Source organism: Triplophysa rosa, linkage group LG7, assembly GCF_024868665.1.
Source record: "Triplophysa rosa linkage group LG7, Trosa_1v2, whole genome shotgun sequence".
Lineage (NCBI taxonomy): Eukaryota > Metazoa > Chordata > Actinopteri > Cypriniformes > Nemacheilidae > Triplophysa > Triplophysa rosa.
This window is the reverse complement of record NC_079896.1, coordinates 13,789,259-13,813,579: the sequence shown is the minus strand read 5'-3', so window position 1 is coordinate 13,813,579 and position 24,321 is coordinate 13,789,259. Positions and strand designations below refer to the sequence as shown.

At 39.2% G+C, this 24,321-nt stretch overlaps 3 protein-coding genes across 9 annotated transcripts in view; 1 reads left to right on the top strand and 2 right to left on the bottom strand.

Annotated features, from left to right (window-relative positions):
* Nucleotides 1-6,519, top strand: part of scn8ab (sodium channel, voltage gated, type VIII, alpha subunit b) — a 56,787-nt gene extending 50,268 nt beyond the window's left edge. For all 6 annotated transcript variants that reach the window (XM_057337049.1, XM_057337051.1, XM_057337054.1 and 3 more), the window contains 6 exons: nt 2,377-2,661; nt 2,778-2,831; nt 2,941-3,078; nt 4,439-4,543; nt 4,659-4,929; nt 5,107-6,519. In XM_057337049.1, coding sequence (XP_057193032.1) covers nt 2,377-2,661; nt 2,778-2,831; nt 2,941-3,078; nt 4,439-4,543; nt 4,659-4,929; nt 5,107-6,263 — 2,010 coding nt within the window. In that variant the 3' untranslated portion in view covers nt 6,264-6,519. The remainder of the gene's footprint in view (nt 1-2,376; nt 2,662-2,777; nt 2,832-2,940; nt 3,079-4,438; nt 4,544-4,658; nt 4,930-5,106) is intronic.
* Nucleotides 6,520-11,681: 5,162 nt separating this feature from the next.
* On the bottom strand, nt 11,682-16,472 carry si:dkey-195m11.8 (fidgetin-like protein 2). 2 transcript variants are annotated; one of them, XM_057338158.1, is made up of 3 exons: nt 16,314-16,472; nt 15,937-16,044; nt 11,682-14,297 (listed from the first exon to the last, which is right to left on the bottom strand). In XM_057338158.1, exon 3 carries the CDS (start codon nt 14,287-14,289, stop codon nt 13,465-13,467), a length of 825 nt encoding a protein of 274 aa, XP_057194141.1. In that variant the 5' UTR covers nt 14,290-14,297; nt 15,937-16,044; nt 16,314-16,472; the 3' UTR covers nt 11,682-13,464. The 2 variants fall into 2 exon arrangements, with proteins under 2 accessions (XP_057194141.1, XP_057194140.1); XM_057338157.1 differs by lacking the exon at nt 15,937-16,044 and having other exon boundaries at nt 11,683-14,297.
* Nucleotides 16,473-18,353: 1,881 nt separating this feature from the next.
* Nucleotides 18,354-22,563, bottom strand: krt18b (keratin 18b). The gene is made up of 7 exons (XM_057338326.1): nt 21,966-22,563; nt 20,192-20,274; nt 19,900-20,056; nt 19,473-19,637; nt 19,259-19,384; nt 18,916-19,136; nt 18,354-18,807 (listed from the first exon to the last, which is right to left on the bottom strand). Exons 1-7 carry the CDS (start codon nt 22,383-22,385, stop codon nt 18,777-18,779), a joined length of 1,203 nt encoding a protein of 400 aa, XP_057194309.1. The 5' UTR covers nt 22,386-22,563; the 3' UTR covers nt 18,354-18,776.
* Nucleotides 22,564-24,321: the final 1,758 nt, after the last annotated feature.

Sequence of the window (24,321 nt, the reverse complement as noted above, 5' to 3'; positions counted from 1 at the left end):
TGTAACAAGGTTCAATAGAAGGGAAGGAAGGAGGCGGGAACCGGCGAACATTTAACAAACTTTAATACAAAATAAACAAACAATAATTCAGCAAATAAAAGGCCGGCAGCCACCTCACGGTCGACTGCCGGCCACACGCACATAAACAAACTTAACTTCCGGGCCCGGTCCTCTCTCGTCGGCAGTCCCGTCGCTCGACCTCTTATGCTCCCTAGCTCCCCGTGAGGCATGCGGGACCGGTGCGCGTACAGCTGATACTCATTATCACTCACGCCACCGGCCCCGCCTTCCTGCCCCACGGCTCTCGTCCCGCCTTCCTGCTACAGTATGATAGCAAACAGTTGGCACTTTGGACTACCATTGTATTTTTTCCTACTATGGTAGTCAATGGGGGCAAAATCTGTCTGGTTATAAGCATTCTTCCAAATATCTTTCTCTGTGTTCAGCAGAACAAAGAAATGCATACAGATTTGGAACAACTCGAAGGTGAATAAATGATGACAGAATTTTCATTTTTGGGTGAAGTATTGCTATAAAACTGGCCCATCTTTAATCAGAAGTGTCACGAGTGGCGGCAGAAGAACCCAAGCGCAGGCAGGCAGTGAAGGGGTTGACAGCTAATATTTATTAAATAACTAAACCAACAAAAAACACCCACGAGGGGGTAACGAGGACACGACTAATATAAATGAAAACACTGAAAACAAAACACTTCCCTCGATGGGGCAAAACACTGACAGGACTAAACTAAAACCAGGCAGGGATCATCAACAGACGGGAGACAGGAACAATGAAAACAGGCAGAATATAAACTTACGAACAAGGTGGTATCACAGGGCACACGCATACAAGCACATACAAACGTAATACACGAGCACAGGACAAAGGAACATGAGGGTATAAATAGGGAAGACAAACGAGGGATAACGAGCAAGGGCAGGTGTGGAACATAAGACACAAGTGGGAGACAATACAGGAAACGAGAGGGGCGGGGCCAATGACAAGACACTGGAGAGAACGTATATTATTGTCAAAAGGACAATAATATGTTTCTCTCCACACATAACCAAAGACTTTGCCATGGCTCTGCTACAAGACCAAGAAAAACATGACTAAGGAAGCAGAGCCATGACAAGAAGTAGATGGTAAACCTACACATACACATACACCTGCACGTCCGGTGAGTGATGCCCTTAACATCACAGCTTTTTGCGTGTACCGTGAGTAAGAGGGAACTGGAAGGGCAAGAGACTTCCTCTACAATGTCTTACTGTATGTTTCAATCTCAACCTTGTGGTGATTGGTTGCCTAATATAATTGTTCTTTTGTAACACTAAGCAATGTACTGGTATGGAAAGAGGAAAATATTGATATTCAGTATATAACAATCAATGCAATTATCCTACTTTAAACTTTGCAGTGAGATAAAAACTCTCAGTTAGTTTTTCTTATGTTACATTATGGTATTTTCTAGTTCACCAGAATTTCAATCTAATCATTTAGAAAAGAAAGAACTTTAGATTTTTATAACCATTCCCACTTTAATGTTAAGTTGGTAGTTATTGATTCGATTTTTCTTTATAATGTAGCAAGCTTTAAAAATACTTTCCTTAAATCCATGCCATTTTTTTTAACATCTTGGTGTTGTCATCTTTGTAATTTAAGCTACAATATTCACTACCGTTCAGAGGTTTAAGGTCACTCATTATTATTTTTTAGCATATTAGAATGATAGTAAATGTATGAATAACACAAATGTAACTTTGGGAATTATGTTGTGATAAATCAAAACAGAACAAGCTTTGATTTGGTTTATTTCAGGGATTTCCACACTGGTATGCTTTTTAAACAATATTGAAAGTGCTGCCTTCTTTTCTGGACTTTAATTGGCTGCGTTGTCTGCATTATTTAGTCAATGTCATACATTTCAAAAACACTTCATCAAATAAATTTGTGGTTTTGTAATAAAAGAAGCTAACATGTTTCAATGATATGTTTCTCTACAAAACATTCAAGTATACATCTCCTACACAAGGTCAATAGAAATATTTCAAGTGACCCTAAACTTTTGAACAGTGGTGTATTTATATATCTCCATGCTCTTTGTGTCATTAGGGGTTAAAGAAAAACTACCGGCCATATGTTGACAAACTGATTGAATGCCAAACCATTGTAGAATCTGTAGAATGTGTAGAGTTTGATTGAATTGTAAAAGAGCTTGGAGACACACACGTTTAATGTTTAACATCTGAACATCACAGCAGTTGTGCTGTTAACACCAGGAACCCAGGGGTAATATACTCTAACTCTCTTTCTCTTTTATTTCTTGTTTTGATCCCGCTCCCCATCATTCCCCCAATCTGTGTTGGTCTGCAGGTTGTTGTGAACGCTCTGGTGGGTGCCATTCCCTCCATTATGAACGTGCTGTTGGTGTGTTTAATCTTCTGGCTGATCTTCAGCATCATGGGTGTCAATCTGTTTGCTGGGAAGTACTACTATTGCTTCAATCAGACCTTAGAGGAATACTTTAATGTTGAGATCGTCAACAACAAAACACAATGCTATGCGCTCATCAACTCAAACCACTCAGAAGTCCGTTGGAAGAACGTGAAGATCAATTTCGACAATGTGGGTGCTGGTTACCTGGCGCTCCTGCAAGTGGTACTTGACTTTTTCTTGCTGTTTTACGCCTTTTGTGTGCGAGTTGTTTGGACATAAATCAAATTGTACCTGAGCATACAGAGCAAGAATTCACAGCTTTTCTTTTTGTGACCTAGGCAACTTTCAAAGGGTGGATGGACATCATGTATGCTGCCGTGGATTCCAGAAAAGTGAGAATCATTTTATAGCTTCTTGAAAAACGTATATATGTTTTAGTTGATGGTGTGACAGTGCGCAGAGGACAAGTGAGTCACTTGTTTTGTTGTTTGCTGTTTGCAGGTTGAGGACCAGCCAATCTATGAGGACAACATCTACATGTATATATATTTTGTGATCTTCATAATCTTCGGCTCCTTCTTCACTCTGAATCTCTTTATTGGTGTCATCATCGACAACTTTAACCAACAGAAGAAAAAGATAAGTGTCTCGGTTTCTCAGCACTATAGCGCTATATATAAGCAAGATTGTTTCAGCATGGGGAAAAAGGAATCTATTGCAAAAAATGTATAGCAGCAGAAACTACGCTGTAAACAAATCACCTTAAAGTCACCATGCAATCAAACAGGAAAATTCGAAGTGTTTTACACAGTATTGCAGTGATTATTATAAATGATTTATCCGTGCACACCATTATTTTTTTTAATTCATTTGCACTTGAAATCTTTAATCAAAAACGTTAAGCTCCTCTCCCCCTCTCACCGACAACTCTTCACCACATAAAAAGAGGTAGGACTATACAGATTGTCCAGGCATTTTTAGCCCTTCCCTCCAGGCCCAACTTACAACAAACCAATCAAAAAGGGAAGGGCAAAATAAAGGGGAGCCCTACATTTTTTTTCTAATTTCAGAAGCCGTTTCACTCGGACACATGTCACGATACGGAAAAGAAGTAAATCGTAACTTTCATTTCATGGTGACTTTAAAAACTGTAATTCAAAGCAGCCTTTATTTTTTTAATTAAATTAATTTAACTTTACAAGTCACTTGAATTTAAATATTGATATTTAAATAGTGAATATAAATATTCATTTTATATCATTTAAAATGGAGCTAAAATTTGTTAAATTATTTTGATGAGTTCAAGTAATGGAAAAACATGTGTTAACGTTTTTTACAGTGTTTGATGTGTACGCTCAGTGTCAAAATAATCAAAACTGTGACTGTCACATATTATGCACTGTTAGATATGTAAAATGTTGGAACTTTAAAGTTAAAGCAAAGCTGTGGAGAAAGAATTAGTCACTATCAGGTCACTAATGCACGTCTCCTCAACTAGTACCAATACACAACACAAACATGATTTATTATCAATTGTCAAAAAAACATTTTAAGATTGACAAGCAATAGCACATCTGGACCGCTTCCACTCTATACACCCTTCACAAGCAAAATTAAGATCTTATGTGCCACAGTTTCATGATATCAACATAATATAACATTATTTGCAAATATTTGCAGGTCACTTTTCAATATACTTAAAGCTATTCAACTAATTTGATCAATTTTAACAAAAAGTACCAAGATTATGTTTGTATAGTTTAACAACTGCAACCATTTAACTTCCATTTATCTTTTTCAATCTTGTGATTAAAAAGGGATGGGGCTTAATTTTATTCAATGTATCATTCTTAATGTCATTCAATTTAGGAGCTAAGACTGAGTTTTAGCTGTAGTGTGCTATGCTAAAGTGATCTGTTTGAATGAGTTGATATGTGAGCTCATATGAAAATCAAGACTGGAACTCTAGGTTGTAACCAGTGTTTTTTCGTCCCTATACTTTGGAGGTCAGGATATCTTCATGACAGAAGAGCAGAAAAAGTACTACAACGCTATGAAGAAACTAGGTTCGAAGAAGCCTCAGAAGCCCATCCCCAGACCGCTGGTATGCAGACACAAAAGTCTTGAGGCCATGCCACCACCTCTCAAACCGTCCCAAGTCAATGACTGTCCTTCTAATCGCCATTTTCTCTTTTCCTGCTTTCTTCTTTCCTTGGCAGAACAAAATCCAGGGGATGGTATTTGACTTTGTCACCCAGCAGGCCTTTGATATCTCTATTATGATACTCATCTGTCTGAACATGGTAACTATGATGGTGGAAACAGATGATCAGTCGGAGGAGACAGAGAACATCCTGTACTGGGTAAACTTCATATTCATCGTGTCTTTCACCGGCGAGTTTGTCCTGAAGCTGTTTGCTCTGCGACACTACTATTTCACCAACGGCTGGAACATCTTTGACTGCGTTGTTGTCATTCTGTCCATTGTTGGTGAGTACGGCCCCCAAATGGGATTTTTTCACTATTCTGGCACTTACATTAGTGCTGTAAATAGATAATTTACCCAAATATTAAAATTCTGTCATCATTTATTCACCCTCACATTGCACATAATAAATGTTTAATCTTGGGACAATTTTGAAAGTTTTTCTTTGCACCGTTTTTCAGGTATGTTCCTGGCAGACTTGATTGAGAAGTACTTCGTGTCACCAACCTTGTTCAGGGTAATCCGTCTGGCTCGAATCGGCCGCATTCTGCGTCTCATCAAAGGAGCCAAGGGCATCCGGACATTACTGTTCGCTCTGATGATGTCACTTCCTGCTCTGTTTAACATTGGTCTGCTGCTTTTCCTCGTCATGTTCATCTTCTCCATCTTTGGCATGTCTAACTTCGCCTACGTGAAGCGAGAAGTAGGAATTGATGACATGTATAACTTTGAAACCTTTGGCAATAGCATGATCTGTCTATTCATGATCACCACGTCAGCTGGCTGGGATGGTCTCTTAGCTCCAATCTTGAACTATCCGCCTGACTGCGACCCTAATAAAGAGAACCCAGGAACCACTGTTAAAGGTGACTGTGGTAATCCATCAGTGGGAATCTTCTTCTTTGTTATGTACATCATTGTTTCCTTCCTGATCGTGGTAAACATGTACATCGCCATCATCTTGGAGAACTTCAGCGTTGCCACTGAGGAGAGCGCCGATCCGCTGTGTGAAGATGACTTTGAGTCCTTCTACGAGATCTGGGAGAAGTTCGACCCGGATGCTTCTCAGTTCATCACCTTTGCCAAGCTGCCAGACTTTGCAGATACGTTAGAGCATCCTCTCCGCGTGCCAAAGCCAAACATCATCGAGCTAATCGCCATGGATCTACCCATGGTAAGTGGCGACCGCATACATTGCTTGGACATTCTGTTTGCCTTCACCAAGCGTGTGCTGGGTGACAGCGGTGACCTGGATATGATGCGACAGCAAATGGAGGAGCGCTTCGTGGCGGCAAATCCCTCCAAAGTTTCCTACGAGCCCATCACCACCACGCTGCGCCGCAAGCAGGAGGAGGTGTCGGCCATGGTGATCCAGAGAGCGTACCGTGCGCACCTGGCGCACCGGGGCTTCATCTGCAAGCGCAGGCCTGCCAACAACAAACTTGAGAACGGAGGAGCCAATCAGGAGAAGAAAGAAGGCACTCCCTCCACCGCATCCCTGCCATCTTACGACAGCGTAACCAAGCCTGAGAAGGAAAAGCAAGACGACAACAATGAAGGAAAGGGACGCAAAGAGAAAGGCAGAAACCAAAAAGACGTCAGGGAATCCAAGTGTTAAGGACGTTGAAACTCATGGACAGTATTAATGATCTTGACAATATAATAACGAAAAAACTGTCATTTCAAGCTAATGGAAACCCTGAATCCAAGTATACAGATGTACAGATTAAAAACAATATTTAAGTAACTCAACAAAAAAATTGTTTACAAGCGTCACAGGTGCATCGATGCGGAAAAAGCGTTGGGGTTCCTCAAAGCTTGAAGACTCTTAAAAGTTAAACCAAACATAATCAGCTTCCTGTGTGACACTGTTGCATCAAGACTTGATTTAAACAAAATCAAATACGAGTTTCAAAAGACTGATACTTGATCAAGCGTATTTTAGAGGGCTATATCGCGCTTCAGTATGGAACTCCTCACCGAGCGGGAATGCGATAATCTGCACGGGAGAACAAGGATTGACCGCCCTTACAATCCCATGCTTACGAACTGCGTCGTTCCATGCAGAAACACTGCTATTCATGACAGAATCAGCTTCCCGGAGCGGATGGTGAAGAAGTCTGCACCATTTCATTTCATAAATATGTGTACTAACTCGAGAAAGTGTTGCGAGTGAGCCGGATTGACACGAGTGTGAACAAAGCCAAGAGTCTGGCTAAATCCAACGGCCTCTTTGCGTTTGTTAGCGTTGAATATCTTTTACATGGTCTTTACATTATATTTGAGTGGCAAAAAAAGGAGAAGCGGGAGAAAATATTCACATTCGACATTTTGCCCATGTCACCCTGTGTCATGATAACTTTGTTATACCTGCATCAAAAGGCTTTTTCTACATGGGCTTTCACACCGATAGGACCGGGGGCAATAACCAGGGGCCCCCAATACACATCTCCAAATGAATAATAAATTATTGTGCTTGTTCAATGCATAGAAATGACTTGCATGATGGCATGTTTTGATCAGAAATTTTGCATGAATATTCATAGTCCACGAAACACTAATACTGACCACCACAGTGGCTTGATAATGTTTTAGGCTGTCCACTGGCTAAATTTACTACCAGAAACTTGATAGAGCATAATTTGATACTGATACAACCCAATTGGCCTCTACAATCATCTCCTCTACTTACCGTTACGAAGTAGACGATTAAATAGACAGAATTTGGGATGGTGCACAATGCCTGTGACTTACATTGAAACAAATGCTAGCATTGTGGCACATTATTGGAGAGAAAGGGGACATCCCGTTTTTTGCTGCTCAGGAGATAACGGAGGGGAAAAGTTGTGTGTGTATGGAGACGGAAGGAAACGATACAAATATGAACACTGTAATTCCTAAAGCTTCTTATTTTATTTGTATGCAGCAATATCGGTTACCTCACCTACGGCACTGCCCACGCCGCAGGTTATATGGTAGGTGGGTCCAGGGAGGGGCAAGAGGGCGGGGTGGGGCGGAGGGACGGTTCGGGCATTATTAGGGGTGTAGCAAGTTGGTTGGCATTTTTGATCCTCATCAGGGGTACGATGAGATGAGTTATAACCGTTTCTGAGAAAGTGGCAGTTTTTCTTTTAGACGAACATTACTTTAACCAATTTTGCAGCGTATCTGTTTTATGTGTCATATGTCTCATACTTGTTTGTCCCTAACTGAACTTTATCTGTTTATGAAGCCATCACATCTTCAGCAATGGTTTGATTGTAGCCAGGGCAAGGACATTGCGACTTGAGATAGACAGCGAGCCAGTTGGGCAGTCACAGCTGTTAAAAGAGAAGCCAAAGATGCTTGTTTCATTATTTAGTGTGTGTCTGGAAGTTCCTGGAATGTCTCAGGGGAGGGAGAACCGATCCCCTCCCGTATAGCACTTTCAGACTGATTGCTTGTTGAGCTTCCCCATTCTTCTCAGGATACAACACAGATGTATCATTGTGACTCCGATGTCATCAATAAGGGCCTTCACGTTGGGTCCCAAGAATGTTTGTAAGATGGGGCGGAGCTAAGGCAGGAGCACTCCCACCTCATTGAACTCATGGAAAGAAAAGCGTAGGGCTATTGACATGGAGCTAACCCCAAGCAGCTTCGGAGTTTGTTATTCGAGGTACGAGCAAACCGCCTGGAGGCATTGAGATTAGATGTGAAAAATCAGGACAGTTCTGTTGTATGGAACACAGGGCCTTTGATTTCACCGTGCAGTTCTTCAACCCCTGGTCTGCCTTGTTTTTCATTAGTAGACCACCACACTAATGCCAAATAACCATTAGGCACGGGTCCCACAGAAGCTTATTTACTGTGAGCCGGGCAACTTCTACATCAAAGCTACTACACTTTCCGTTTTTTTGTGATGTCAGCGGTTTACCCTTAACCCTTCATCTGAGGGTCCAGTTGCTGCATGCGAGGGCGTTGACTTGAACCAAAACAAAAAGCTCAGCAAAGCTCAAACCATTCTCATTTATGCAGCCACGCAGGCTCGAGTGTAAAAACGCAAAAACAAACAGAAAAAGAGAACAAATCTAAACAAATAACAGACCGTACATTCATTAAAATAAAAAAAACGAGTTACAAAAAATATTGTACAGTATAGGCTATGTTGTAAGCTGCACAAAATGCTGAAAAGTTAAGAATGAACTTTTTAAGAGACTATAAATAATGTAATATATCATTTTATTTTAACGGCATGCATAGTTTTTTTGTAAATACGGAAGTACTTTACTGCTATTACTCGAATACCGAAAAGTAATTATAATCTTATTAGAATGGCTTCACTCATTGCCCTGGTCTCACTTGTAGACCGTGACATATTTGTTAGAAGGTGTAGATTTTTTTGAGACACTTCACATTAAAGAGGGAATTCCAATATATGTTAAAAGCAAAAAGTATATATAAATCTATACAGAACTTAAGACATATATAGAGTTATACACTACATATGTATTTATGTATACATGTATATGTACATATGTGTATATATATGCACACGTATACATATGTATGTATATACGATAAGAGAGCACTGTCCTCCTCCATGTTGACCTCAGCTTGGTGTGGAGGGGTTAGCACCACTGGCTGTCATTTGCTTGTTTACTTTTGTGCAATACGTTCGGTGAACGACCAAAACTTCTGGCCTGGCCCGCACAGCGTGTGCTTGTGTACATGTGTGTATTCGATGGAGTGCATGTCCGCGTGGTCGTGTGTACGCACGCACGGGTCCAGCTTTCAATGCACGGTGATGTACTGGCTGCTCGCTATGGCTTATGCCGCCCGTTTTCGGGAGGGGAATGCACTACCAGCAATTCATTTACACCCTGTGTGAATACGTCTTACCGCCCCTTCCACCCAACTCGCATACATATGCACCAGAGGACACATGCACTTCCCTGTTTTCATCTTCCAGTCTAATCGCCAAATGCCGTTATCTTTCAGTCGGAGTCTGAGAGAGCGAGTGTGTGGGACGGGGTTGGGGGGAAAGTGTGTGACAGTTCGGTCGACGGTCACTTTAAATGTGTGTACTGCAGCTTGACTCTTAAGCTTAGCTTGTTTTTCATCTCTTAGATACACAGCAATGCAATTTGCAGTTTAGGTTTGGTTAGGCTTTACCTTATGCTTTTCTTGTCTTTGTACGTTTGTTTAAGGTGCCTTTTGCTGCCAGATTTCGTTTGTTGACAATGTAGATGATGTTGCATAAAATTCTCCTAAACAAGTGGAGCTTGTTTCAAATGAGCACTGGGAGAAGAACTGAACTAAAAAATGTCTGTGACATCTATTAAAAAGCAAAAAAGAAACAAAAATACAAAATGTAAAAAAAAGACAAAAACAGAAAAAAGAAAATAAAAAAGAAAACTTAACTGGCATCAGCCTGACTTCATCATCAGAGATTGTCCGATAGCATGGGGCGAAAAAATGGAGTGCAGCGGTCACTCGATGAATCTCTCAAAGGTCGAGTGTCTAGAAAGAGATACAGTTTGACTTCTGTGCTCAGCTTCGGTTAATTTTCAGCCACTTGTTTTTATTTTTCTATAAATACTGATTTCTGTCGATTCTTTTGTAGCATGACTGAGATGCTATTTCCTTCATTTGCTGACAATATCTCAAGTGGTTTTTGGTTCATAATGTTGTTCTTTATCTCCTGCCACTGATGTTGGAGAGGAGAGGGTGTGTTGCACAACCACTTGACTTAGCGAGAATCTGTGAAAGATTGTCTTCATTTGAGCACGAAACCTTTTTCCAAACAATAAAGCAGCCTTCCAGTTATGCTCGAGTGCTTGTGTTTTTCTTGCTTCTGGTGAGGACACCGGGAATGTATTTCATTTGTGGATGCAAGAGCATGTGCATAAAGCATTTGTTTATTGTGCAAATTTTGGTACTGTATGGATAAATGGAAAAATGAATATTTAAAGCTGAAGTGTCATTTTTTCAGTGTAAAAAAATGAATCTCAACTTAACAACTGCAAGAAAACCACCTTATTTACATCAGGGTTCTGGTTGTTTATGTTCACATGTGGACAGTGTATGTATGAAAAAGTTTTGTTTTACTTTGAGGGAACATTTCACCCTCTAACCTGCCCCATTCTTCTTTTCAGTTCAGTTCTCACTTAAATTGGAAAAGGAAAATTAATACTTACCAAAATATGTCGAGATTTAAAAAGTGATAACATTTCTATTAGTGTTTCTATATGCATTAAACTGAGAGAACTGATCTGACACAGTACAGGAATATGGAAAAACTTGTAAATAGATAGAATGTATTATTTTGCCTTAAAGGGATAGTTCACCCAAAAATTAATTCTGTCATTTCAAACCTACACATTTTTTTGGTCTGCAAAAAGATATTTGCAAGAATGTCAGTAACCAAACAGATCTCATCCATGATTTACTGCCATAGTAGGGAAAATAAATACTATGGGAGTCAATGGGGGATGAGATCTGTTTGGTTGCTGACATTCTTGTAAATATCTTCCTTTGCGTTATGCAGAACAAAGAAATTGATACCGGTTAGGAACAACCTGAGGGTGAGTAAATTATGACAGAATTTTCATTTTTGGGTGAACTATCCCTTATGTAAGGTTGTATGGTCCATGGTATTTTGCTTGTTACAATATGACAGTCGTTGGACGTATGCTGACACCTAGAGGTCAAACTGTAGATCAAGCAGAGCAAATGTTGCCACACCTTTGTAAAAATGCACTATACACAGATGATTACATAAAAAAAAAAACGTGAACACAAGCAATCAGTCCATGATGACTAACTGTTGCTAAACCACAGAGTTTGTAATTAAATTGTTTTCGATAAGGTTAATATTTTTATTTTATTCAACAGCAGAAAAATATAAAAACACAAATTAATGTTGTTTTCAATTTAATTTATGTGTCATTTAAAATTAACACTTGTTTTACAGGTTGATCTGTCAGATCAAAGACACAAATCAAGTTTCAGATTAAATGTAAAACAAAGCACTGGAGGCTGTGGGGTGGGGGTGGATGGATGGAAAGAAGAGCATCTATCACACTCGACTGCACTTTGACTGCAGGGAGCTTGGGGAGGGGGGAGTGCAAAAATGTAACATTAAAGGTCGTCATTTAAATTAGAACCAACAGTGTAAAAAAGAATAAAAAACTCTTAACAAAGAAGAGCCAGAGACACATCTGCGCATCCATAAGGTTGTGATTGCTGTTGGGAATTGAAGATCATGATATCTGAATGTCATGCTGGACAGGGGACAAGGTGACCTTGCAGCACCAGCTGTGCATTTGGCGTGTTGGGATCTACAGTGCTGATGCATATGCAGTATAAAGTACAGTATAAATTCTGTTAACTGTAATCAAAAGAGACAGTTATAGCATTAATTCTACATTGTGCAATCTTACAACATGTGTTTTGAAAAATACAACAGTTTTCATTGGAGTATTTTCTTGAATCTTTTTTCAAACCTTCTTTTGGTCAAACACACAGACCCAAAGAGCAAACTGTGCATTGGTAGTATAACACTTTATTTCATGTATCTTTTCTTGAGGTAGACATTGACACATAACACACAATTGCATATTCTGAACATACAGCATTATAAAGATGAGGTAGATATTTGTTTACATTTTCCCAACCGTGTCTTGAATTTGTTTACATTAAATATTAGCTGGACTGTAATTTGCAGTTTTGTTTGTACATTTCCGTGTATGCCCTGCTTACCTAACCACAACAAAAGATCTTTATTCGTTCACAAACCTCTTTTAAAACAGAATGGGTGGAGGTCAAAAGGTGATCAGCTTTAGGGGGTTGGGACAGCTCTGTGGGTTTCCATAGTAAAAGTCACAATAGGGGAATAGTAGAAGAAAGACTGCTAAGCACATTTGCAGCCTTAAATGACACCGTGAAAGTTGGGATACATTACTATGTGATATGTAAAATGCTTTAAACCATTATCTTTAAAAATACATTTGTTTTTGTTATTAGGAGTGTGTTTACTAGCCCAGATTTCTGAATACAGTTCTGTAATACATAAAGGACAAAAACATTGATTTTACAAAAACATTCAGTTTTTTCTTTTACAGCTTCAATCCGTGTCGGAGAAGGCAAAGAATCTAAGCTACGTAGACAATAAAATACCAAAACATCTGTCAAACTCAAACTTTTGTATAAGATAAAAAGTATGGCTTCATTCACAATTCCTGAGGGAAATTCGAGTTACATTCAAAGGGTTCATACTGTATTTATCTAATATTGCTATAATGTTAAGTGTTCTTATATCACTGATTCAGTGTTTTGAGAGACACTGAAACTTTTGAATTACAATAACGAATCATCATCGTGAAACATTCATATCTGTACTCATATTTAAAATGCAGGTTTCATTTTTGTGTTTTAAGGAGGACCCAAGATGCTAAATACACTTGAGAATAGCTCATTTCTCATTCGCTTTACATTTCAATTTCACCATTTCGGTCTTTGGCTTGGATTTCATTGGTTAGTGTGGTGGATTAGAGCTTGTCACCATAATGTGCTTCACCGCACAACATAATTATAGAGTATAAGGTGATTTTAAAGACAAGATAAGGAATGAAACAAAGTATTTGTGTTACCTGATTAACATTGTAGAGAGATTTAACATTAATCGGTGTAGAAATCAAAGGAACGAGAATATGCATATAAGACACATTTGTAGTTCACAACTGATCTACTACCAAACATCTGTCCTGATGTTTCCTATATTATAAACTGTAGAAGCGATACCAAAACATTTGCCTGATTGACTTAATCCAGTAAATTTAAGGATATGTGTACTGTCCTGAACCTCCATATGACCGTGCCTCCAGTGGCTGCACATTACCGGTCTTGCCGACAGAATCTACCTCAATATCGGTATGAGAGGACAGTCTGTCCGGGCGGTAGCTTTGGACGTCCGTCCCGCAGCTTTCGTTTACGTTCCCCCCATCTCCGCTCTGCCGATCGCTCTTGTCCCTGATTGTGTAAGGAGACACTCTGGCGGTTTTGGGTTGGTCGAAGCCGAACTTCCTGTTGCGTGGAGGTTCGGCATGAACGTGGAGGGCATTCAAAGGCGTGGGTGTGTGCAGGCCCGAGGGCAGCAAAGGCGGAGTGCTGTGGGGGTAACCGGCGGTAAGACCGCACTGCTGGGGATAAGCATAGCCCGGTGTAGGAGGCAGGTATGCAGACGGTAAGGCAAACGCTGGTGAGGGGAGATAGGATGGTTTGGGGAGCAGGTGTTGGGAACTGTAAGATGAGGAGAAATCCTGAGATGTAGGGCCGCCGTTGTATTGCTGCACTGTAAGATCACTTCTGCTCCCCTTTAATGCATCTAAACCAGGGGGGCCCTCTGCAACGTATCCGACAGGCCACGCCTCCTGATGCTGCTCGCTCCTTAGGAAACTCCCGTGCTCCGGTAAAGCGGAGCTGAAGGAATACCTCTCAGCATAACGCTTCAGCAAGCTAGAAGCACTCAGGGCGCTGATATCGTCAGTGTAGCCTGAGAATCCGGGGCGACTAGGCTGCGGAAATGGGAGGGGCTTAGGGTGAACTGGAGGTGATGTGGTGGAGGAGACATCATAGACATCATCGGATGACCACTGCATCATTACCACACCTAAGAATGTAAGAAGGTAAATATACTGTACACTTTCACATAAGTGATAAAGGGATGTTTCTGTTTAACGGTGCACTCGTTCATTTTGGTTAATACAGTCTGATATGGCAGTGATCTTGGACGTACTGAGTCTGACACCTAGTGGCGAGGATGAGGCTAAATGTATTACATAAAGAAAAAGGTCCAACTGGTCATGTGATCAAAACAGGCAGACACCCAGTACTGTAGGTCTTCATCACACGTGTCTGTAGATTATTTTGAATCTATTGTTTTTTAGTGTTTATTTCTTTGTGATACAGTTTAAATTCAGGGAAAAATGCCTGAGTGCACCTTTAAATAGTGTGGCTTTCTTGATGTGTTACTACACCATAAATAAAACTCATTGTAATTATGCAGAAATACTGTACATCTCAAGACATAAAAAAAGATAAAAATCTAATTTGGCAGCAACCAGCATTCACCATATGGAAGTGTTTAGTAATCCGGACAAGATTTGATCTATTCTTCGCATCTTAATCTGGGACCATAATCTCAGTAAAATTGAACGGTCCATAATCTCACACATTTTAAGGAGGGTAAGACTAATTAAATGAGCGATTGACTGTTGGATTAACGATAAACGTAAATTTGTGTACGCGTGCATGTCTATTTTTATGTGTGTTCTGGAAGATGAGGGCAGATTAGAATGGACAGATCAAAGTTTTAGAACGGACAGAAGGATACTGACACATTTGTCAGTTTCCTACAGATCAGATGCCTCACTAATCCCAACAAATCCTTGCTGGACACAAATACTCTTGTTCATTTGAAAAATATAGTCACGTGCTCGTTTTTGTACAAAAGTCTCATTGGATTTAAAAATTTGTGCTGTTTGTCTGGTTTCTGTACATCTTTTGTTGCTCCCCTCCAATTCACACAAATCCTAGAAGTTCCAGTGAGAGAAAGGATCCCCTCCATAAATACGGCTGCACCCGGAATGCCAAGAATTTAGCCTGGGATCTATTTACAGAGAGCACATCCTTTGCACACACACATACATAAACATGTACCGCTGACTGGACTTCACCTTTTTTAATTTAACTAATCAAATTACTGATGATTTGCAAAAGTAGTTAGTCAATCAGCCATGAATTCATTTCATGAACTACAAATGACCTTTTCTGGTAATTGATGGCAATTGTGTAGCTCACAATGTATCAGTTATCAGTGAAACTTTAATACACAAGAATTCTTTCATGTTGGTTAAAGTGTTCATGAGATGAGAAGACAGAAACAGCTGGTTAAGTCATTACTCTGTAAAGCACACACCTTTTCTGCGGCCGAATTCAAGACGACACGAATTCACACACACATTAAAGGAGTAGTTTGAACTTCAAAAGTTCTTCTGCAGAACACAAAAGAAGATATTCTGAAAAATGTTGAAAGAACAGCACAGCCTCCCAATCACTTCTATTGTAACCAGTGCAAGTAAACGGGGGCTGTTTACAACATTCTTCAAAATATCTTCTCTTGTGTTCTGCGGAAGAAAGAAAGTCATACAGGTTTGAAATGACAAGAGGGTGAGTAAATAAATGATGACAGAATTTTCATTTTAAAGGTGAACTACTCCTTTAACATGCATTCTTGTGCATTTACTCACCATGCTTTTTTGACTTCAGCTCCGATTCAGTAGGTTGGTTTTGCGACTTGATTGCATATGTTATTGATTTGTAATATTTGTTTCACCATTGTTCATTAACACGCATGCCTTAAATAGAGAAAGAGAGCGCAAGTTATTATTCCACCTTGCATTGCGTCCCTTTCTCTCCCGCAAGCTTACATGCACGTACTTACAGAATAAGCAAAAATAGAAATGCAACTTATGTTTTTTTATAGTAAAAAAGGAGAAATTCTCCTCTCTCACACTAACACACTCTAGTTTTAAACACATCAGAAAGTCAGAGAGTCATAATATTAGACACTGTAAATTAGTTACGGTGTTTCAAATGGTGCATGCATTAATAAACATACCAGTACCTCTCTGCGTATTTCCATTGCACGTAACAGTTCTTGGTATATTCCAATCTTACGATGCCATGTCTTCAGATACACTTTCCTTTTTTTGTCTCTTCTTTTTTCTTCGCTTTAACTCCGTGTTACCTCCCTCTGTCCCTGTGACAACAGCGCACATGCACAGCCCCTCCCCCACAAGAACCCTCCCATCCCCCGCCCTCCCTTTCTGTTGAATGCGTTTAAATGGGAGAGAGAAGGGGAATGTCTTTAGTATGTTTTTACAGTTAAACAACAGTGTTTTCTGTCACTGTTTATCTAACGCTAACAAATGGCCAGTGTCTTGATTTGTAAATCATCCACACAAATGGCATTTCCATTAGTTTTACCTTAATGACTCAAATAGTGCAAAGCCGTTCGGAACAAATATTTGTATTCATTTATTTATTTTTAGGTATTATTATTATTGTTTATTTACTTATTTGTAATTTAAACGTTTGCGTTATGACGCATATTTGTGGGCTCTTGTGGGGCTAAAAATCTCTGAATATAAGATTATGACGTCAAACCAACAGCTGAGGGCGCTTCTGGTATGTGAAGGCGGTTTTTTCCACATAAATGAACAATGCAGACGTGTCCTCTGCTCCTCATAAAAAAAATTCAAGCATTGTTACAGCAGAAAACTGTTAAAATACAGATTTTTTTGTAGACAATTTTTTTTGTAGACATAGCCAATGAATCACACACACAGTGTAAGGATTTGGAGAGAGAGAGAGAGATGAGAGAATCCCTAGTGCAACATGGACAAGTCCATAGACTATTATTTTGTAGACTTTTATTTTATTTAGTTTGTTCCTGTTTTCTGTCCCTGTTCGTTTGTACCTGCACTATAAAATAAATATAATTTTCTGTCAGCTGGAGCGCTAGAAATGAACTGTCAGTTTTTTCCTGTAAAATTACATGTTTTCCCCAGTTTTCTTGTAAATTTGCAGTCCTTTACGGTTTTTGGTCATATTTTCAAAAATGAACTGTAAAAAACCTGTAAAAAAGGAAATTTAGCGTCAGCTGGGGCACCAGAAATAAACCTGTAAAATTACATATTTCCCATCTTACGTTTTTTGACTGATTTTTAAAATACATGAAAAATCAAAAGTTTTTTTTATATAATAGGCCTTTTTGGAAAATCTGTAAAAAATATAACTGTAAAAAAACTTTTACAGAATGTTTCTGTGTATGTGTATGTCTATACCCCTGGTTAGACCTTGTATTTCCTATGCTTTGGTGTAAGATTGTGTCTTCTTTGTGTGTTATGGTAGCAGTGTCTTCAGTTCTTGTCTGTTCTGTCTAGCTTGTTCTGTTAAACTGCACTTTAACCCTAACCCTTGGTGTTTGAAGGCCTCCGTATGAGAACTTTAGCATCAAGGAATTGATAAACTGTTAATGCCCCATGCTGTTCCTAAAGAAACAAATGTTGTTAAAAAAACATAAGTGTTTTCAGGACTGAGTAGATTTAGGACACTATAAAGACCTTATAAAGTCATTTGTTTTGCTAAGGCTAAAGGCCCTTCAAACAATCAGGAGATCACCTCGAAATCGTTGGTGCTCATCTTGGACACCTTGCAAGCAGCATACAACCTACCTAATATTTTTAAATATGTCTAAAAATTTTCAGTTTGTTATCGATGCCTAAATTCCCTGATTTGTTAACTTGCATGTTTGTTGTTGAAAAATTAAATATGGAATCACATTTGCAGATAGATAAAAATATAATAGAGCTGTGCTGCAGTCTATCCATTTTGCACAACCTGTCATTTATTATTTTAGATTATTTTAAACAGTTTTCCTTTTTGTATGGTTGCAAATATCTATAGCATTCAAATGCATGGCTGGCTTAGTTAAGAACTGTTATACAATGTGTGCAGGCAGCATAACTTTCAAACCCAGGAATGTTTTTTGTAGAGAAATGCATTTTACAGATCTTTAAAATCAGGTTCAGTAAGTTGTCTTAGAAAAAACCCAGTAAAGCATTCCTCTTCAATAATGACTGCTTACATTAACTGTAGAAAATAAACTGTAATAAACGGTTTTACGTTCTCTTTATTACTTTCATTCTTCGTCACATTTCTCTTCACATTTTAATGTTTAAGCTTCCAAACAAGGCTGTATAATTGAACAATGATGTGGCATTATAAAATGTATTATAAATTCCATTATGTTTATATTCTTTGATTCATACATTTCTCTTGTGTGTCTGGTGTAACAGTCTTGACAAAAAGTGACTACCCTGTATATGACATTTAAAAGGGATGAAATGTGGCCAGACGCCAACATTTGTCCTGAATAAATTGTAGTTAAACAATTGTAAGGGGATTTTCAAAAGAAAAAAGAGGACATAGATTTGCCATAGGTTTTCATTTGAATGCATTCCAAAAATTTTAATAAAACAGGAAGATTGTTCCATGTTGAGTTTCAAAATTGGCACCAGAAATTTTAATCTCTCTCATCTAAGGCATCCTGGAGCCTGAACAACAAAAAGAATGTTAGAGATCAGTAACATTTTAACAACCAACATTAGCTATATTGTACATTATATGATCTTATGTCATACGGCTTTATAAGATCTCCTTACTTGAAGTCTCCTCCATCCAGGAGTTTCTTGTATGTGCTGATTTCTGCCTCCAGTTTCATCTTCATATTGAGCAGGGCTTCGTATTCTTGACCCTGCTCTGTGATCTTTGACCTCAGCTGTGCCAGCTCAGCTTCAAGCTGCAATATGATGTTATTATACTTCTCCACCTCTGCATTTGAACGCATCTCAGTATTCCTTAGCGTGTCTTCAAGCGACGCTCTCTAGAGATTGAGTATTAGAACAATTTAAAACACATCTTCAACATGTTCAGTTATCCTACTAAAACCAGTACATTTATCTGAAACCTTCATAAAATCCTGCATATGTGCACATGGTTTATTACCAGGTTTTGTTGTGATGCAAGCTCTATTTCAAGAGTCTGAATCTGTCTTCGCAGGTCATTCAACTCCATTTGGGCACCTTGTAACGCTTCTGTGTTCTGAGCTACCTGAACCTGGACTTCTGACATCTGAGGAGAGATTTGGTTGGAGAAAGCAAGCTTGAGATCATGTTTAAATCATTTCGTGGCCAGAGATTTGTGTCATATTTTTCTGTACCTGGTTTTCATGCCACATTTTAAGTTCTTCCACATTTTTAAGAGCCATTTTTTCATAGTTGGCCCTCATTTCTTCCATCACTTGAGACATATCCTGCCCCTTGGGTGCGTCAACATCAACCTGAACACCTGACTGGGTGATCTGGTTTCGTAACTCTCCAACTTCCTACACAATTGAACAGAGAGGAAATCTGAGACATGGAAATGCATTGAGGGTTGGACATTAAGAGGTTGTTCAGAAACATTTGGTTTGTGATAAAAAACACATTGTCGTTTATTTAAAACTGAAGTGTGTGTAAGTTCTGTGTCGTCAATGTTGTTGTGTTGGGCCTACTAATTGTTTATACCATATGGTATATAATTGTCTTTCTGTATTAGCTGTAATAATTCTGTAAGAAGTCCAAACAATGAGACTGTTGGTTATTTACATTTTCATGGTTCTTCTTGAGGAATAGAAGCTCTTCTTTCAAGGACTCAATTTCACCCTCCACATTCAGGCGACCAACATTGGTGTCATCAAGTACCCTCTTCAGACCTCCAATATCTGCTTCCACTGACTGCCTGATGGCCATTTCACTCTCAAATCTGGAACACACATGCAATTAGATACGTTTGTGAATTCTGCTAAAGGGGATTTGGAATCAAATGTGTCGTATATATAAAGACATTTTTGAAATTCTTGTTGTGACCAATGGCATGTCACAGTAATTAAATACTGACTTGACTCTGAAGTCATCTACAGCCAGGCGAGCATTGTCAATCTGCAGAACAAGACTTGCATTGTCCACAGTGGCATCAAAAACCTGCAGGCAAAACAGGAAACATATTTCACCACGCTTCTTCAGAGGAAGATCTGCTTTTGGCAGTCATATAAAACCTGTATCCTGTAGCAACTCTCTCTAAAATAGCAAGATTAGAATTAGAGCATTCTTCAAACTGGCATCTCTCAACTTCTTCTAATCAGTTCTTTTCTAATCAACTGTAATGTTCCACTAATTCAACTTAATATTTTAAGTTGAACAAATAGGTTATTTTTAAGAAATCAGATTTCGTAATGTATTAAATTATTCTGTGTGACTAACATTTTTTAGTATGAAACATTGGAGCATAGAAACGTGTTCAAACTAACAAGAATTTCAATATGAACTAGAAATGTGAAAAGGGAATTTTCTATTTTGACGTCTAAAGTGTGTGCAGGTGTCCATATCAGAGAGACTGTGCCTGTGTGTGTTATCTATTTGTGGAGTGTTTTGAATAGAAATATCACACCCCTACAAAGTTCTTTCATGTGACTCATCCTGCAAGAGGAAACTTGTGCTTTATCACAAGCTTTTGCATAATGTTTGTGGCAACAGCTTATCTTACCCCAAAATGAAAATTATCATATCGTTTTCTCACCCTCCTGTCATTCCAAACCTTTATGACTTTCTTTCTTCTCCAGAACACTAAAAAATATGTTTTAAAGAACGTTGGTAACCACACAAACAACGGGCCCCTTTGACTTCCATTCTATGGACACAAAACTACAGAGACATTTTTCGAAATATCCTCTTTTGTGTTCCACAGAAAAATAAACTCATACAGTGAATAAATGATAACTGAATTTTTATTTTTGGACAAAATATCCCTATAATATAATATAATGAAGTATTCTAATGATTTCTAGCTCACATATCTGTTTTGTAGTTTTACAACTGTGAAAGGAAAACAAGCCCTACATATTTCTATACTCTCAATGTTATATAATGACACAACCATATGTTGTTCAAGTTCTGCAGCAGTTGCATTCTCGTGCACAATTGTGACTGTGTGGGTGATTGTGTGAGTGTGTATGCATGTGACTGCTCATCCCACATCTGTTTTGCATTATGACTGTGTAGTCTGTTACTTTATAGGAAGTTTCAGCTGCCAGTAGTTCGTCAAACGTTCTTCTAGTGGTTTAGAAATGATTGCGAGTGTTTTATTTATTTTGGCTCTTGGCCGTCTCTATGGTTACAACCTCTGAGGAATTCCCTTGTAGTAATAGAGAGAAATAGAACAACCACAAAAGAAAAGAGAGGGAGAAGAAAAGGGCTTGTGCCACACCCTTCATTCTGATGTAGATATTTGAGAAGTCATTTGTTCTAGACTGAAGGTTTCTCATGGACTACTGTGTTAAAAAATAACATTGACATGATAATGGCTCAGGTTTTGTACAAATTGCACTTTTTGCAAGTTTCATAAGTTCACCAAGTTTTTTTTAATAAACGTCTTTTTTGAACTATATAAAAATCAACAATATATTCTATTCATATATACATATACCATATAAAGAGTTTCTGCACACAATTTTTAATGCATCTCCAATTTCATCCAGACTGCTGAAACACAAAACATCTGGCATCAACGTGAACAACTTCTGCGTCCCTTCAACTCTCAAAACCGTCACCCCCCCACAAAAAAAAAAAACATACCGGCTCCCGCAAAGCATGTCTAGCCCAACATTATCTCTTACCTTGTTCCTCAGATCATCCAGGATGGAGGTGTACTTGCTATTATCGCGGGCCTCTGGTCCTCCTTTCTCAAGGGCCTCTCTGATCTGATGCTCCAGTTTGCCATTCTCCTGTTCCAGCCTTCTCACTGTCTCCAGATAAGCGGCCAGGCGGTCATTCAGATTCTGCATATGGCCTCTCTCATTGCCCATGCCCATTTTCAGGGACCCCCCCGAGCCAGCGCCCATGCCTGCAGAGCTCACCTTGAAGGCACTGGAAGCAGAAATGCCCCCGCTTCTAGGGGCAGAACGGAGAGACATGGCAGAGGCAGAGGAGATCCTCGTACCGTGACCTCCCGCCCCGCCATACGTGCTAGCGGCACGGTTTACGGGCACAGAGCGGGTGAAGGAGATGTGAGATGCCTGAGGTGCGTAGTAGCTCATGGTGTTTGGAGGAAGGAAGTAAAAACTGAACGAGAAACTGAGTGCACGATGGGGGACGTCAACCCTGAAGAGCTACAGGAACAGAACTGCGAGGCTTTTATACTCCCGCAAAACTCTCGCTGTTCCTCCTTTTTCTCTGTCTGACTTACAGACACGCGCGCTGACCGGCTAAGACCCTGCCCACATGGTCCATTTCTCCCCCTGCTCTTTTTTCGGAGTTCTTTAACGCCCACATCCTCTCTTTTCCTTTCCACCCGATCTCACCCCTCTGCCTCCCCCCATCTGAACTCCAATGACTGAGCTCATCTGGCCAAGGCCACATGTGCATACTGGAACAAGATACAGCACTGAGATCAGGCTCATTTTATACTTTCAATCCCACAATGATTTAGTGAAATCTTAAATTACAGGTTCAGTTGATGAGAACAGAGACTGAGGTGGTAAACAATGGCTTTTGATTTTGATCAAGCCCGTAGGGATAGGCAACACCTATGAGTACATTTTCTCAATAGTCACTTTATTGTGTAAAATATCCTTTCATCCATAGATGCACCTTTCAGTATATCAAAACCATACATCCTTAAAGCATTGGGTATTTATGTTTAAACATTCTCATTTTATGCTTTTTTCTAAAAGAGTCTTGCTCGCTTTTGACCTTTTAAGGTGTCCGGCTCCAAATTACATAACTGTCCAAATATGCAATGCGCTAAAGTACATACTCCACCTTGATAAAAGCTATAAAAAAAAACAGCCCAAAGAGGAGAGCTGTATCAAAAAATTTACAAAATAGACTTGTTTTGTCCAGAAAGTCTCCTTTTTATCACATTTCACATTTGGACTGAATAGAGAACAGTGTGAACTTCTAATGCCACAACTTTTGTAATCTGAGAATAACAGAAAACAAAAAAGCGTAATTGTCACGATGATGATGTTTCTTTGAAATATGAGTGATCTATACAACAGGACACCTAGAGGCTGTACACACCCACAACTTAAAAGGAACCTGAGGAGTCTGCACAAACAACTTTCTTGAAAGTTGAACCTTCTTTCAGTCTTTTATGCCTGTTTTGATCAATTCTACCATTATCAGCTGTTATTATCATATTGTATCAAACTTTTGAAAGTGCCCGAGACCTATTTGGATAACATTCTTTTTAAATATTTCAGATTTTTTTGGGTATTTTTTTACAGATTTCTCAGGTATAATGTAAAAACACTGTTTGAAATACAGTCTAAAGGCGTAAAATTACAGGAAAAGACAGCAAATTCACAAGGGGGGGTTGGGTGTTGGGTGGGTTTGAGCTGGGAAAACGTAATTTTATGGGGAACTATTGTTTATTTTACAGTTTATTTCTGGCAGGATTTTTTGTATTTTAGTAAGTTTCATTAATAATTTCTCATTAAAAACATATTTAACTTTGGCTGATGAGAATCTATTCTTACTGACAAATATAACATGACAGGGGTGTGATCTGCAGTTTGTCTTTGTTTGAATGGGGTTGTCCATAGATTCCAGAGAGCTTTGGTTACCAGATGAGTCATCAATGATTTCCGGGAGCTCTAAATACAAATGCCGTTCCAAATCAAAAACAGCCCTGCAGAAGAAAGCATATGGCTTGATCAAACCCCTCTGCTTTATGTTTGAGGAACTCCCCTGCATGCTTTCATGAAGAACTGTATTACTTCAAGACCCTTCAAAACTGAGTGTTTGTTTCCATCACATGACAACTGTGTGTGTGTGTGTCATCTGACAGTTGGTTTCTAAGCAACGTTTTCACTTCCTGTATTGTGGCTAGCCTAAAATGCATCGAGCATGTTACTAAATTCCATTGCATGGCACGCAAAAGCATCCTGTATTTCTTTTGTGCCCACATATTATAAGAGGTCAGAGCATTTTAAGGTGTTGTCTAAACCAAGGTCTTTCAGGTTTGCACCA

Coding starts and splice junctions, on each gene's coding strand:
- si:dkey-195m11.8 (XM_057338158.1), bottom strand. CDS start 14,289: ATGATGCAGTGGTCATCCGATGATGTCTATGATGTCTCCTCCACCACA.
- krt18b (XM_057338326.1), bottom strand. CDS start 22,385: ATGAGCTACTACGCACCTCAGGCATCTCACATCTCCTTCACCCGCTCT. Junction 20,057..20,191: donor GTAGATGACTTCAGAGTCAA/GTCAGTATTTAA, acceptor TGTGTGTTCCAG/ATTTGAGAGTGAAATGGCCA. Junction 19,638..19,899: donor TCAAGAAGAACCATGAAAAT/GTAAATAACCAA, acceptor TCAATTGTGTAG/GAAGTTGGAGAGTTACGAAA.